Below are 16815 nucleotides of genomic sequence, written 5' to 3'. Positions count from 1 at the left end.
CATCTTAGACATTCAGATCACTTTACTCTCGGCATTCCTGCAAATGATGAGGGAAGACTGTTTATTAAAAAATTATTAAATTATAGTTAAGAAAAGGCGAATGCGCTGTCCACTTTTACACTATTTCTAATCTTGAATCAAAAATTCTATTTGGTTTTTCTCTTTCTTATTTTTTTGAAACTAAGACATTCAATTCTTTTGATATTCCTACAAACGATGAAAGGAAACATGAAGAGTTGTTATTGTTGTTATTAACTTATACTTACTTCAATATTATTTAAAATTTGAAGTTATCTTTATTGAAAAGTATTTTAAAAAGGCATTACAAAAATATTTTTTATTATACAATACTATATAATGTGGCAGTAATGTTGACCAATTAAAAATATTGGCTCAGGCTTCATATGGCAGTGCAGGTTGAGAGTACAGATTGGCAGGTCTGATCATCATTCGAGCTTGTAGCAGACCCACTTGTGGTCCTCGAAATTCGCCCCAGTACATTCCTTGGTACAGTAATTGTTCGGGAAGGTCACCAGGAAGATATTTTCCATTTAAATTTGACTTATCACAACTTTTGTACCACCAGCCACCACCTAACAATAAAAACAAGCAATTCATTTACTTTTACGTTAAATTAGTTGATTCAATACCATGTGATTGTGCACAATTTCCCTCAAGCCACGAATCTTGATCCTTATCCTTTGTACTAAATTTACTACCCGCGTGATATATGAAGGAATCTCCGGCGGTACCTTGATAGCCTCCGAGAACCTTAAGGGCATAGCCTTCTTCCTCTGACCCTATACTGAAAAAGGAATAGTGGGCGAAGGTTCTGATTTTGGTATTATCCACAAGTTCAATAAGTAACTCGTTTATCTGGTTGCCTAAAATGTTGATCCGTGAGATTTTCAACGTTAATTAACCTGCAACTGTGTCTTCATCACCTGTTAACTGATACAGTTTTTCAAGTCCCAACCAATATTCGCCAGCGATATTACCGAAACCGTTCTTGTAATCCTGCCAACCCAGATTAAAGTCTTGTGTTCCGTGATACCGGTTGTGAATTATCAACCAGCCCCCATTCTGGGTACCCATATCACAGAAAGCCATAAAGGCGGGTTTATTAACGTCGGGTTTTACCAGATAGATACCAGAAGGTAGAGTGGTATTTTGTTGTCTGACTGCCGCACAATTTGCGGTAGGAATTTGTGGAGGTTGCTCGGTGTTCCGTGAGGTGGCTTGAAACACATCGTCGATACTGTTCTTTAAGTTTATATCATCCAGTATTAAACTGTAACATATATAAACAATATAATACAATATTTCTTAATGAGTTCGATATATTGGAATCTGTTTAATATAAAACAACTTACTTTGTTTTATTGATAAATTCTGTTACATTTTTCTTCAGTGCCGTTATGTCCCAATCAATCAGACGTAAAGTTACAATATTCAGCTGGACGCCCTTAATAATTTCGTCTAGTTTTTCACTAACTTCAGGGGTATTCACGGAGCGTTGGTTAGTATCATATCTACGAGGTCTTTCTGAAAACAAAACAAAAAAAAAGAAATGTTTTTAATGCTCTTTTTCAATAGTCTTAATATCTCTAGTTCTTACTTTTGTTAGATGAATTACAAATGTTACAGATATTTTACAGTGTCTATGATATGGAGTGTAAGGGAAATCATTATTACTTCATATATTATTATTATTATTACCCTTACATTACCCTCGCTATTGCGTGAGAAACATGGATAATATCAAGAAAACAATATTTTGTGTATTAATATTGATAGATTAGATTAGATCTAGAATAAAACAGAGTTATGCTGGATGTTTCATAGGCTGTTACAACTGCAAACTGTTAAATATCTATTTTATATCGATAAATGAGCTTACTCCCAATATGTAGGAAAGAATAACTAGTAGAGGGCGCTTTAGTCTGGTTCGGGTGGGTATTCAAAAAGGTAGGCTCTTTTTCCAAAGCCACAAGTGGTGCTATTGACTCCGTCCCATCCCGAACTAAAAGTAAACGTAATACGTAACACAAACTAATTGGCGAGTGGCCAATTTAAAGACCATCCCAGACAAGGCATCTGGCCTTACTCATTTTCATTAGTGGCGTAACTAAAATGGTTGTTCCCTCTCATAATCACCTCATAGCACTTGTCTTTGTTAAAGTTGATTTGGTGTCTATAAATATCATGACCTTCTCGATGTTTTCTTTTAAAATAGCCTTGTGGAGTTGGTACAACCTCAACGAACGAACTGGATGTTATAGCCAGTATCCGTACAGTGTTGTAAGATTGAATTTATCAACTTCCCTATTCATTCTCCTATCCATACTTTTTCATACTCACAGGGTCTTTTGTCTGGGGATTTGGGAGCGCTTTCCTATTGTATCTCCAAGAAAAATAATAAGGCATCCTGCCACTGCAAGTTTTAATATATATCTATTGTGTCAAAATTAATATAGTTCACCAAAAAGAGTTTTACCACATGATAACACCTTTACATATCTGTCAAAAGAATGAAAGGGTTAAATGTGTGGGTTTACTTGATTCGTCATATACGGGGGTTGGACGAAAAATGAACACGTCACATATACACAATATTTAATTGTTAAGGGTACTAAGCCACCATTTGCTTTTGACACAGCTTCAATTATTTGCGGAATTAATTCATAGAGTTCTATTCTTGTACCAAAACACATCTGCCAGTTGCTTTAATGATGTTAGAGATGGAATTCTACTGTCTGTTCTAAAACTCCCCATAACTCTTCAATTATGTTGAGATTTGTTGGTCATGGAACATATTTCATGATATTCTGATACTACTCAAGTCTACTACTAGAGTTTGGCAGCAATATGCTAGTCAAAGTAAGAACTTCACCGTTGAGGATGCCGAGATATTCAATCGCAGTAATCCTGTCAGTGATGTGAATGAAAACACCAGCTGAATACCACAACAATGCTGCCCAAATCATAACGGAACCTCCTCCATGCTTGACTGTAGGACTCCGGCAGTCTGGATCGTAGACTTCTTCTTGTTAATTTCATAATTCTTTTTCGCCAATGATGTTTTACCATGTTTTGCATATGATGTCATTGTTGTGGATACTGTCGCTCGTGAAACATTAAATGATCATTGAGATATCACACATTTCACCGATCGCTTGTTTTAACTGTACCAGAACCAATCGTATAATACACTGAAATATAACATATAAAACTCGGCATATAGCATACACGGTAGCAGTGTTGACAGCATGTAACAAGATTTAATATATTGCATAGTGTTTATATAATTTTGTTTATCTCTTGTAGTTCGAATAGTTTTTCATGCTATTATTATTTATTTTTGATCTTGTGCACTAACTATTTTTGGTCAAATAACGATTTAATTGAAAATATTCTTGCTTCTTGTAATGACAGGCTTTTGTTATCGTTATTGCTCTTAGAACGTGGACAAAAAGTTGTTACCTTCAACATCGATTGCTTTGGTATTATCAAACTGAAATATAACATACAAAACTCGGCATATAGCATACACGGTAGCAGTGTTGACAGCATGTAACAAGATTTAATATATTGCATAGTGTTTATATAATTTTGTCTATCTCTTGTAGTTCGAATATTTTTTCATGCCATTATTATTTATTTTTGATCTTGTGTACTAACTATTTTTGGTCAAATAACGATTTAATTGGAAATATTCTTGCTTCTTCTAATGACATAGGCTTTTGTTATCGTTATTGCTCTTAGAACGTGGACAAAAAGTTGTTATCTTCAACATCGATTGCTTTGGTATTATCAAACTGAAATATAACATACAAAACTCGGCATATAGCATACACGGTAGCAGTGTTGACAGCATGTAACAAGATTTAATATATTGCATAGTGTTTATATAATTATAATTTTATTTATAGTTCAAATATTTTTTCATGCCATTATTATTTATTTTTGACCTTGTGTACTGACTATTTTTGGTCAAATAACGATTTAATTAGAAATATTCTTGCTTCTTCTAATGACATAGGCTTTTGTTATCGTTATTGCTCTTAAAACCTGAACAAAAAGTTGTTATCTTCAACATCGATTGCTTTGGTATATCAAACATATTTCTGTGCATTAAAAGAGTGCAATAGTTAACCACACGCCCAATAACATAAAGTTTTATAAGGTTGAAGTTCATATAAGGTATAGATAATGTTATTTCGTGACATAGTATACAATATTTCACGGTATTTAGTCGGTCAAGGTACTTGTGTCAACTTTTAATGGTTCGGTAAGCATTTGTTTATCTGCACCACTCATATATGGCGTAAATAAATAATTTTTTGTTGTCTGGCTATACTGATCAGTTTTACCGATCCGTACTATTAATTTAATTATTCCGATGAGTAGTATATCCGTCCAGTATAACAGCCAATGCACGTCATAGATGACGTCGAATACAGTGCTCATTTCAGTTTAGAAAAATGTAACATTTGTTTTACAGTCAGATCAGACTTGGACCGAATATCGATGCGAATTATCAATGTAAACAACTGTTAAACAACAGTTTTGAGATTTCCCTATATAAAATAACGGTTTTGATTTAGTATTATTGAGTTATTCATTACATTTCATTATTTTTGTTGTTTTATTTGAAGAACAGTGATAGTAAAGCGCATAAAACAGTTTTAGAAACTTATGGTGATGGTGCTCCGACATATTTTAATTTTCGGTTTTAGTTTCAACGATTTAAAAGTGCCGATTTTGATGTCAATGACAGATGTCATAGCACCAAACGAACTCGAAGACATTGAACTGTAAGACAAAGAACTTTTACACAGCTTAACAGTTGTTGAGTTAATTTTTTCCAAACCTTTAAATTCGATGGGTAATATTCAAAAGGAAGAAACACGGCTACCACGCGAACCGTTTCGACTTTGCAGTTTCATTACTTGTCAGGCAAAAAAAAGATTTATTGTGACTGGCGAAGAAAAGTGGATCTACTATGACAAACCCAAGCATATAAAGTTTTGCTGCCAATCAGCTAGCTGCAAATGTTTCTTTTGCATGACAGACGTTGCAAGAGTTATAAAAGGACACACTCTTACATACAGCTCAGAATGTTGACAGAAATATGGGAAGAAGTTGTAGAGAATGACGAAAAATATTTTGATTAATATATGTTGTACAAATGTCTTTCAATAAAGCATTTATGTGAAAGTGAAACAATCATCAGAATACGTGTAAGTACTTAACATATGCTGTCAAAAATGTGGGAATAAGTAGTGACTAGAGATTTACAATTTCTTTGATGAAATATAAACTTCCTTATCTTCTTCACCAATAAATATTCAATTCTTGACAAGAAATAATAAGAAAATAAATTTCTACTCCCTATATATGACATAATCAATATTATTAATTGAATAGATTAATAGTAACCAAATGTATGTGTTAACAAAACCACACTATGACTATTTTTATTTTAATAGTTATTACTCAATAAATGCAACTACACACTGAAGCCATTAAATGACTTGTTATCTACCCATAAAGCTACTTTCTTGTTATCTAAATTGACACTTAAATAGCATTATAGCATCGTCATATTTAAAGGTAATGACGCGAAATATGGTCATGGTAATGGCAATCCACTTCATCGAAACAGGAACAGATACCAGTAAATTTTTACTAAAGAAAATGCAATTAACCGACTGGTTAATGAATCAGCAGTCTGTGGATTCTGAAAAGCTGTCCCAACGACATGGGAACTACCTTTTATCTTTTGATGAACTGGTCGTGTGTGGTCACAGACCATCGAAGGAGTTTGAATGGCCTTCAGAATAAATATTTAAAAAAAAATAAGATTTTTAAAATCAAAAATAAGTTCTTCTTAAGTGTAGATCTCTTGTAAATCTATATATTACTTATACTACTTAATTATATAGAATTTTTAATATACGACGTTACGAATACTTTACATTTTTAATTACATTATGTATATTTAAACAAAAAGTATGAATAACTATAGCCTTTAATAACTATGATTGTGAATCAGACGGAAGAAAATTGAATACTAGAAGGTCTTACACAAAGAAATATGGAAAAACGTTGAGTAACTTATGAAATATTTTAAAAATAAAATATTATATTTACAAAGGAAGTTATGTTTATAAAACCGCTGACGAAACACTTTTATTTTGATACATTTATAAAGAAAAGGGCTAGCCGCTATTGATATCAGAATCGATGTCAAGATGACCGATTGGCTCATTAAATCGTAAAATCTAGTGAAATAATTACAGCTGATCTTTACAAAAAAACAATTAATCATTTTATAACAGCTTTGAAGTGAATATAACTTATATATAGGTGCTTGCATATATTTTTATCACGGATATTTTTACGTAAAAATAGGAAGTATCAATCATAGAGAAATAGAAATTTAACTTCATAGGAAATCCTGGGAAAATGCTTCGCGACGTCCAACATCTAGATGTCACTACTTTTAACTTACTCTTGCTTTAATCGCTACGCTATAAGCCCCGACGGGATCTAATTGGCTCATCTCGTTTCTATGGTACCTTTGTTGTTTATTTATTTTGAGCGCCATTTTCAGTATGGCTGACATATGGCATAGTGCGTTTAGAGACTAAATTATTAGTTCATTAGTATATATAAATAGGTAGTACAAAAAGTAAAGTGAATTATCGGTCTAGGAAGTGTTGTGTACCTGGATGCATAGATAGTAGAGAAATGCAGAATCGTTTTCGTTCGAAGAAGTATTTGGCTGTCATTAAAAGTGGTTGATAATGTTAAAAATCCCAAACCGATTGGATTAAGTATCAAAGAAAATTTATGATCGTTACAGTATGTTTTGTTGTTGTAAGTTGGGGTAAGTTTATTCATATATATAAATATCAAATATTTATTTTTTTACTTTTAGAAATTAACCCCCTTCCGAAAAAATCTACGAAAATGGTTATATACTTCTCTTCTTGGATCAATAGTTGCAGCTCCAATAAAATAATAGCTATTTTTCGATTATATTTATTTTTATTTATTGTTATAGATTATATTTATATTTATTTATTTTTACGTATTATATTTTTATTTATATTTTATTTAATAAACTTATTTCAGAAACAAAATTGTTTTTTTATTTAAATTTCATTGGTCAATTAAATTTGACATGACGTCAAGGCTGTCACGGGTCAAACATTACTAATGAGCCAATCAAATGTCTTCACAGTAAAATATTTCTCTTACAGGTGCCTATAATGGAGATTTAAATTGGCCAATCAAGTTACTCTCGATGTTGGACAAAGCAAAACTTTGCGCCAGAGTCCCCTATTGAGTTACATCTCTATTACTCTATGGTACAATATAAACAACTGTTAAACAGCCTAACCTAACAGTTAAGTTTGATGGCTCTGACATTTCTTTCATTTTTTGATCTGAAATCCCCCAGTGAGCACATAGAAGCTAATGGTGATGCTGCTTCTTTATACTTAAAAGTGGTGATTTCAAGGTCAAGGACAAATAACGATCTGCATGACTAAAAATGTTCGAAGACAATACATCTCAAGAATTATTGAACGATAACCCAGCGCAAACCCCCAAAGAACTTCCAGACGTCTTAGTAGTTGATGAACTAACTGTTTCCGGATGTTTAGATGAGATGTTATTGCTTGTCAGAAAAAAGTAGAGATTTCTATCAACTCAACAATCAGTGTTAAAGACAATGATTGAATATAATAATAACATATACATACCAAACATCAGCGATGTCAAATATTTAATATATTATATGTTTATATAAAGTACACTTATTTTCAACTATCCTAGAATTTAAAAAATGTAAGATACAAAGCCAACGATGTTTGGCAAGCTAAAATAATGAACAGGATGTAGTTCTAGAGTAATATTATTTTAAAACTGTTTTATACAGAAATAACAATTGAAAAGTTACATCTGGTGTTAGTGTAAACATACAGAATGATAATATTACCTAAGAATTTTTCCTGAAATATTGGTGAAGAAACAATTTTATTTTTTTCGTAATGAATTTTCCCTTGGTTATGCGTCATAAAAATTAAAATACTACTATTAATAAGTTATTACTTGTATAATGCTGGAACGAAAACAATGGACATAATCTCTACAAGATGTTCTAAAGGAACTGAACAGACAATCTAATCGTTGTAACAACTCCAAAGATCATCAACATCAACAATTCAACAAACTATTGAATTATAACTATACTGACTATATATTAAATGTTATTAATAATGTTATAATTCATTAAATTCATCATTATCCTTAAGCCTCAGTAAAAAAACCCGAGATCAACAAATTCAATATCACCACCAATCGCCAGATCATGTTTGAAAATATATAATTTCTTCGTTTAATTACAATGATCTAAGAAAGAAGAAAGTGTGTTCAAACAGCCTTATACTGCCTAAATTCTTTAGACGACTTAATGTACAAATAAACACTACAGGCATAATAGGTCAATTGAAAAATCCCCGGCCTGACACATAGATAGCGCTACTAGAATTAAATTCATATGTTTTTTAGTTAGCCCAATGATTTTGAATGACCGTAAATTGCAACTGAATGGACTAGCAAATACTCTAAACATATCAACTGAACGTGTACATCATATCATTCACGAATATTTGGATATGAGAAAGCTTAGTGCATAGTGGCTGCCGCGCGAGCTCATTTTTGGCCAAAAACAACGACAAGTTGATGATTCGGAACAGTGTTTGAAGATGATCAAGCGTAATAAACCTAAGTTTTTGCGTCGATATGTGGCAATGGATAAAACATGGCTCCATCATTTCACCCCGAAATCCAATCGACAGTCATCCGAGTGGACTGCATACGATGAACTCGCTCCAAAGCGTGGAAAAACGCAATAGTCAACTGGCAAGGTTATGGCGTCTGTATTTTGGGATGCGCATGGAATAATTTTCATTGACTACCTTGAAAAAGGAAGGACCATCAACAGCGACTATTACATAGCGTTATTGGACTGTTTGAAAGACTAAATCGCCGAAAAACGGCAACATTTGAAAAAAAAAGAAAGTGCTGCTTCACCAAGACAATACATCGTGTCACAAGTCAGTGAAAACGATGGCAAAAATCCATGAATTGGGCTTCAAATTGCTTCCTCATACACCGTATTCTCCAGATCTGGCCCCCATCGACTATTTCCTGTTCTCAGATCTCAAAAGAATGTTCGCTGGGAAGAAATTTTCGTCGAATGAAGAGGTGATCGCCGAAACTGAGGCCTATTTTGAAGCAAAAGACAAATCGTACTACAAAAATGGTATCGAAAAGTTGGATGGTCGCTATAATCAGTGTATCACCCTTGAAGGGAATTCTGTTGAATAAAAAAAACTAATTTTGTCAAAAAATGGGTTTTACTATGATAGGCCGGGGACTTTTCAATTGACCTGTTAATATGGCCATCTGGTTTAAAACTATCTGAATGGTGAACAAGTGAGACGGTTTGGTCTGTTTTCTAATAGATAACAAGTCGCCTCTTCTTTCCATAAAATAAAACAGTTTTTTTTAAGTAAAACAATAGATTTTATGTTTAGTACCCTTTCACAAACTATAACTTCGTCACTCTTCGTTACCTTTCGTACCGACTACTCTGTGAAACTCCTTTTTGTATTCCTCCACGGCATTCCTGATTCCCCTGTTTTGGGTCTCGAGAGTCCTGGAGTTATCCTTAAACTCCGATTTTAGGTTTCTCACTTGCTCCAGCAGAATGGACTCCAGTCGGTGTATTCGCGACTCGATCTGGTCTAAGTTACATTGCACTGTTTGGTTGGCGACAACTGACTGGCTCTGAGAAACAATTTTATTTATTAACAAAACGTTATCGTGCTTTTTTTAACAATAGAATTGATTTTAAAATTATGAATCTAAAAGTCTCATATTTTGTCTGCGCTTTGTATGTAAATCAATACTGATTAACACAAATATTCGGTCATATAGAGATAATTCTGGCTATTCTATTATTATCCTATTACACAACATGTTTTCATATATCACGACCGGCCTTTTTTATGTAGGAAAATGACAATAAACAAAATGCCAATAGACGTAATGTATTCGATTGTTTTCATATTCAGTAGTTCAAGTATTTAAACGATCTCGTACACGGTACAGTTTGTTTATCAAATTGCCGAACAATGATCAAATCAAATGCAAAATTAACATATTTCTATTAAGAGAACTGCATTTAAATGGTAATTAAAACTGATTTTCTATTATAAGAAGCCGAGCCAATGCAAAAACACAATAATCAATTAAGAATCGTAATTTTAAATTTGAATATTGTAATATTTACATGCTAATGAATAGAAAATAGTAATTAATTTACAAGATGTGTAGTGAAGGATGTATTTGAAGGAATAAGACATATTCTCATGATGCAAAGCTGTAAAAATATGTAGAATCAAAATGTTTTTTTATATTTCATATTATAATTTAAATCTTTCAAATAATTATTTTTGCTTTATAATTTTTTCTTCTTTTTGGTCCATTTAGTATTATTGAGTTATTCTATACACGACTATTCAAGACGTTAAACAGGCAACACTCAAAATTGCATTCTCGACATTCATTTGTTTTGAAAAACGATTTTGATGTCAACGACGAAGAGACACCTGAAGGACCAAAAATGTACATAGACAATAAATTGTAAGTTTTTTGGAGAGAAACATAGTAGCAGTTGATGAATCAACGTTTAGTTAAGATGGAAAAGATCCAAAAGAAGTGAAAATGGTTACCAGACGAATGACAGAAAATGTTACTTCAACATGGCAGTTTCGTTGCTTGCCAGGCAAAAGAAAAATAGTTTCATGAAGCGTAGTATGACTGACGATGAAAAGTGAATCTACTACGACAATCCCAGATGTAAAAAGTCATGGATCAAGTCCAAGAGGCCCATCTATATCAACGCCGAGGTGAAATATTCATAAAAATAAAGTTTTGCTGTACATATGTTGGGATCGGCAAGGTGTGGTGTATTATGATGTGATAAAATTGAATGAAACTATTACTGCAGATATCTACAGACAACAATTTGAAGAAATTGAACGAGTTATTGTTGTAAAAATGATCAACAATAACCTTTTTGCACTGTATGTATACTGTAATATTTATGTGTTATTTAGCGACTGAAAATGTTTACTTGTTATAAAATTATATTTAATGTTTCAGATTCATTCATCAGATTCATCTTAAATGTAAAATGAAAATATGATGAATGCAAAATGTCTTGAACAACGTATAATTAAGTAAGATTCTTTGAGTTTGAATAACTTTTAATCATTGCTACTATCTTGAACTATCAATGAACGATGGTAAAACATTATAATATCAATAAAATAAAAGTAACCTATGTGCACTATTGGTATACTGAAGTATTTTTATAGCTACAGCTATTTTGCTGTGTTATTTGCCAACTAAAAAACGTTCATTTGTTATAAAATTATATTTCATGTTTGCAAAACAGAATAAATGATGTAGAAATGTAATATAATTCATTGTGATTTAAAACAAGAATACATACAAATATAAACACATAAATCACAATATAAAATACAAAATATAGATCCGAAATGTAAAATGGCTACTGGAATGTTGATATATTGAAGACTATTTTTATAAAGATTACAGCGTATGAGAGTACGGGAGTGATATTTTATGGATAAGGATAATAATAAAATATCCTCATTGAGTTGACAGTAAAACATCATGTAATAGTTCTTAATAAATGGTAAAGCTCATTCGACCTAAAAAGACCTCGAAGGGTAACTATTTTTCAGGTAAATCTTAAATCGCCTATCCAATTTCTTTTCCTTAAATAATGGATTGGTGAAAAAGTTATTTCGTTTTTTTTTTCATGTTTCTCAATGCGAATTTTTGTATACAATTTCGACCACCAATCAATTACATATGTGCCATCTTGATCGACGATGACCATTTGCTCTTGTTAATGACAAAACCATAATTCCTTCACTGTAAAGCTTCTGAGATTTTTGACCGAAAACATTCAAATAGTCAAGTGATTTTCACGATCCTCTTTTTAAGCCAGTTTTACCCTCCTAAGAATATTGCAAATGATAGTCGAGCTTAGAGTTATCGTGATGCGTTTACAACTGTTTCTGAAGCTTCTTCGAACTTCTGTCACTGCCTTTTTCGCGTGCTTTTTATCGCCCATACTGATGCGTTCCAATAAGGCTCTTTTCAGTAGCAAGACACAAATGGAAACCCGATCTGTTAAGTTTCTTTTGGCCTTCAGTCTTATGTATACGGTTTAAAATTGTGTTATGGTCGATTGTTTAGTTTCGTACAGATCGCGCGAGATGAAATACGTATATACCTCGATATATTCGAAAATTTAATCAATTTTCTCACCAACTGACTAATAAATGATAACAATTATCTCTAAAATCGCAAGGAACCTATTACTGATATCTTTAAAATGTTTTAAACGTCTCGTGTCCATATTTTTTTCACAGCACTGTACGTAAAAACAATAAGACATTAAAATAACCGGTGTCCCAACAGTGTTCGGCGAATAATCGTAACTGTAACTGATTTCTTTTGATCGAAGATCGGTCACGAAAATTACCCAAGCAAAAAATGTATGGTTCACGTCCTTGGTATCTTTGTCATCTCAAGTTACTCATACTTGACAATGACCTTAAATTGTTTCAATTTTGTTTCGAACAATGTATAATTAAGTAAGATTCATTGAATCCGAATAACTTTTCATCATTACGACAATGTTGAACTTTTAATGAACGATGATTTTCTAAATATATGAATATACAATATCAGTAAAAACATTAAACCAGCAATACAATAAAAGCCAATAACTTTATTATTACGTTGAAATATTGAATTATCTTAAAGAAAACAACATTTAAGGTTTAAGTTGAACCTTTGTCGATATTAGTACGTCAATAATGTTTCAAGAAATTTACGAGTGATGACTTCTATATAGAATATAACAAAGGATATAAGAGAGGTATTGATGAAAATCTTAAAAACTTACATCATTAAGTCTTATGTGAGAAGCTATAGATAAACTTTTTAAACTGGTTGAATGAAAGTGAATCGACAAAGTGGATTGATCCACACTTGATCCCACAAGGAATGTATTGGCTAATTAGAAGAAAAACACAATTATCAGTACATAATACATTCTGAGAAGTATTATAGGTGTACCCAGATATTGCAGGACTGATTGCTTACACCAAGACTTTTAGATACCGATTGTCACTTAGGAAATCAAGAGAATACAAGGAGACATGCGGACAGACTCCATTCACATGTCAAAAGAATCAAACCATTTAATCTTGTGTAGTGTAAACAGCAGTGTTAATACATAAATATTATTACACTAGATACTAAGATATGGCCCATGGGTCCTCCTACATATAAACCTAGGTTTAAGTTATTGTAAAGACAAATTGTAGGTAAGTCGGCAACGACTAATAATAATGTAATAAGTAAATTTTAAAAAAAAACTAGCAAGTGGTTTCAAAAAATTTACTAAAACATTTTTAGTAACTGGTAAAAAAAAACAAAAAAGGCATCCTTATATCTAAATTTGATTGGTAATTAGTTGAAGAAGTGAAACTATTGCAGCCGATAATTTTAACGCAGTATAACACGCATTATTAAATTTAATTAAACACTGCACTGCTTATCTTCAGTCAACTATTCATTAAACAACGTCCTTTTTTTTACGACGAAAAATAATGTAATTCGAATTTACCGATCAAAACAGTAAGATATAGACAGCAATGAACTATGAGATTTAATAAAAAGTCATTTAACATAAAATAGCATACCTACTATTCAATAAAAAATACCTACTGTAATAAAAATATGTAATTTATAAGTTTAACATTATCTTAGACAAAAAGCAAAACACATTAGAACCAAAACAAAAAACTATACTGGTTAGTCGGAAGTTACTCTCAACTTGATCTAAAATCAAAGAAGTTGATTTATAAGACAATCAAAACCAATTTAGACCTATAGGGTGCAAATATGGGGTTGCACTAAAAATTCAAATCAACTATTATCAATGCCTATCGTTACGTATCTAACGAAGAACTGCACGATGACCTGGAAATCAAATGGATTTGCGAAGTTATCCAAGATTTAGCCTTCAAACACGAAAAGAAGATTACTAAATCATACTAACGTGGAGGCAATACAAGTGCTGGACAGCGCGCAGGCTATCAGAAGATTGAAACGAACCAAACCATAGGAACTTATATAAAGTCTATACCTTTAGTGTAAACTACAGCCATAAGTTTTTATAATTGACGAATACATATTGATGAATTTATCTCGCACTCGTCTGGCTTGTGAATTAATCCAAGTACAAATGAAAAGTAGTAATAAATTAATTTATAATTAAAATTGTACTAAGCGTATTTAATGATGTAAAAGATGTTATCAAAAAAAAACAAAAAAGTTTAACAAGTAGTAGTTGTATAGATAATATTTAGATAATAAAGAATAATATGTAATATACTATTAATATACTGTAAATGAAAATATCAAAAATTATAGTAATTTTATATAATAACGTTTTATGGCAACAATTGAAGCAAGAGAATTTAATTAATCATAATAATTTAATTAACTTAAGTAAGGTTAATGGGGCATTCTAGTAGGAAATTTAAAATAGTTTTTTTTTATATATTTTCAAAGCTTATTTTTTAAAAATATACCCTTTTAAAAGAATTTTTCAAAATTTAAATTAGTTTCGTTCTAATTTGGTGTTTTGCCTGAAATTTGGTGTAGGCCTTTTCTATAGATCCTCCTATTAGAGTTTCAGTATATTTTTAATCAGTTTTGTCGTGTTATTATTATTATTTCAAATTCGTAGACTATAATATTCAGTATATATATATATATATTAACACATATTTAATTTTCTTATAATCAGTAATCAGTAATACAGCATTAATATAAATTATTGTGTAGATAAATTAATAACGAACAACAAATGTTTTTAAAAATAGTAAATATATGTAGTAAATATGATAACCTTATATTTGCGCTTAATTTAGTAAAATTTATTTAATTAGTATATTAAAATCTTTATAAAAAATGGTTAAACAAAACAAAGAAAAGATACAAATATTCTTAAAAACATATTTAAAATAAATAAAAATTGAAAATAACAATAATTGAAAGTACTTTTCAAAATTTATAGTGAATTTTAAGTGTTATAATTCTTCTTAGAGTTTCAGTATATTTTGATCAGTTTTGTCGTGTTATTATTATTATTTCAAATTCGTAGACTATAATATTCAGTATATATATATATATATATATATATATATATATATATATTAACACATATTTAGTTTTCTTAATAAAGAGTAATCAGTAATACACCATTAATATAAATTATTGTGTAGATAAAATAATAACGAACAACAAAATGTTTTTAAAAAAAGTAAATATATGTAGTAAATATTATGATAACCTTATATTTGCGCTTAATTAAGTAAAATTTATTTAATTAGTATATTAAAATCTTTATAAAAAAATGGTTAAACAAAACAAAGAAAAGATACAAATATTCTTAAAAACATATTTAAAATAAATAAAAATTGAAAATAACAATAATTGAAAGTACTTTTCAAAATTTATAGTGAATTTTAAGTGTTATAATTCTTCTTACAGTTTCAGTATATTTTGATCAGTTTCGTCGTGTTGAATTTAGTTCACTTAATTTAATATTAAAAATTGATTTGAACTAAATAGTATAAAATAGAAGAACATTTTCAATAAAACATATTTGGATTTTAAAAGTATTTTCGATTTAAAATGTTCTAAAATTAAAACAAGTTCTTGAAAATATTTATGTTCCTGACAAATATTTTGGTTTAATATTACATTTCGAATAACTATTTTGATCTATATCTCAATAATCGAAATAAAGATAAATTCAAACATCCAAACTTTTTAAAAGTATTTCTGTATAACAAAACATTATCTGTTATGGAAAATATTTTGATTTCGGCTTAATTTTCGAATTTGATCCGATCGTAAACAATACTATTTTAAGACCGCACTATAATTTAAATGGCACACAACAGAATTACTTACGTTTCGGATTTGGAGCAAAGCCAGGATCACCGTAAAGCCCAGAGAGCGCGCGTTCATCTTTACCAGTCAGCGGTACGTAAAATAATACGACACACGATGCGCACCATTCAAACGTTTAATGATTTTTAACGAAATGGTCCACGAATATAGATTAGGGGCATACCGTCTCGTTCGCTTTATCAAGATCTTCGCTCACCATTCGCGACACTGCCAAACCGACTGGTTACCTGGCCAGGTACGACCTCTTAATTATTTATCACTTAAAAAGACATTCGATCGTAACGTCAGGCGTCATTATTACTAATCTGTTACGTCCGAGTTGTGGTAATGACGACGCAAAGTAAACGAAACAAGTAATTTTTATATATCCCATAGAAAGCGCAGTAAACATCAACAACAACAACGATAATATAGTGTTACTAACTATGTAAATAAATAAACTGCAGTTTAGATTGTAGCCACCTTGAGGCATGTCGAATTTTACATCACGGAATAACTGTCTACAAAATAATCAGAAAAATAATCCCAGATGTTGAACACGGGCGGGGTGCTAGCAGCGCCAACTATGACACGATAACGATTATCTGGCTACCCCGAGACGTTTATCAGGGATGTTACTGAAGGGTACTTTTGTCATTC

General features: G+C 31.1%; 1 protein-coding gene across 2 annotated transcripts; it reads right to left on the bottom strand.

The window, feature by feature from the left end:
- Positions 1 to 273: 273 nt before the first annotated feature.
- Positions 274 to 16365, bottom strand: LOC143204111 (ficolin-3). Of its 2 annotated transcripts, none has more exons than XM_076416579.1 (6): positions 16177 to 16365; positions 9663 to 9867; positions 1374 to 1545; positions 945 to 1291; positions 651 to 884; positions 274 to 593 (listed from the first exon to the last, which is right to left on the bottom strand). In XM_076416579.1, exons 1-6 carry the CDS (start codon positions 16231 to 16233, stop codon positions 394 to 396), a joined length of 1215 nt encoding a protein of 404 aa, XP_076272694.1. In that variant the 5' UTR covers positions 16234 to 16365; the 3' UTR covers positions 274 to 393. The 2 variants fall into 2 exon arrangements, with proteins under 2 accessions (XP_076272694.1, XP_076272693.1); XM_076416578.1 differs by having other exon boundaries at positions 9654 to 9867; positions 16177 to 16364.
- Positions 16366 to 16815: the final 450 nt, after the last annotated feature.

This window comes from Rhynchophorus ferrugineus, unplaced genomic scaffold (genome assembly GCF_030347505.1).
Source record: "Rhynchophorus ferrugineus isolate W39M unplaced genomic scaffold, kcgeb_rfMv2 rfM10, whole genome shotgun sequence".
NCBI lineage: Eukaryota > Metazoa > Arthropoda > Insecta > Coleoptera > Curculionidae > Rhynchophorus > Rhynchophorus ferrugineus.
The sequence above is the reverse complement of the archived record's forward strand: the minus strand, read 5'-3'. Positions and strand labels throughout refer to the sequence as shown.

Bases quoted from the DNA above. Each gene is read 5' to 3' on its own strand.
- LOC143204111 (XM_076416578.1), bottom strand. From the start codon at position 16,233: ATGAACGCGCGCTCTCTGGGCTTTACGGTGATCCTGGCTTTGCTCCAA. The intron at 1,546-9,653 runs GTAACGAAGAGT...TTTTGTTTTCAG, and splicing joins CAGAGTAGTCGGTACGAAAG to AAAGACCTCGTAGATATGAT. The intron at 594-650 runs GTATTGAATCAA...TTTTATTGTTAG, and splicing joins AAATTGTGCACAATCACATG to GTGGTGGCTGGTGGTACAAA.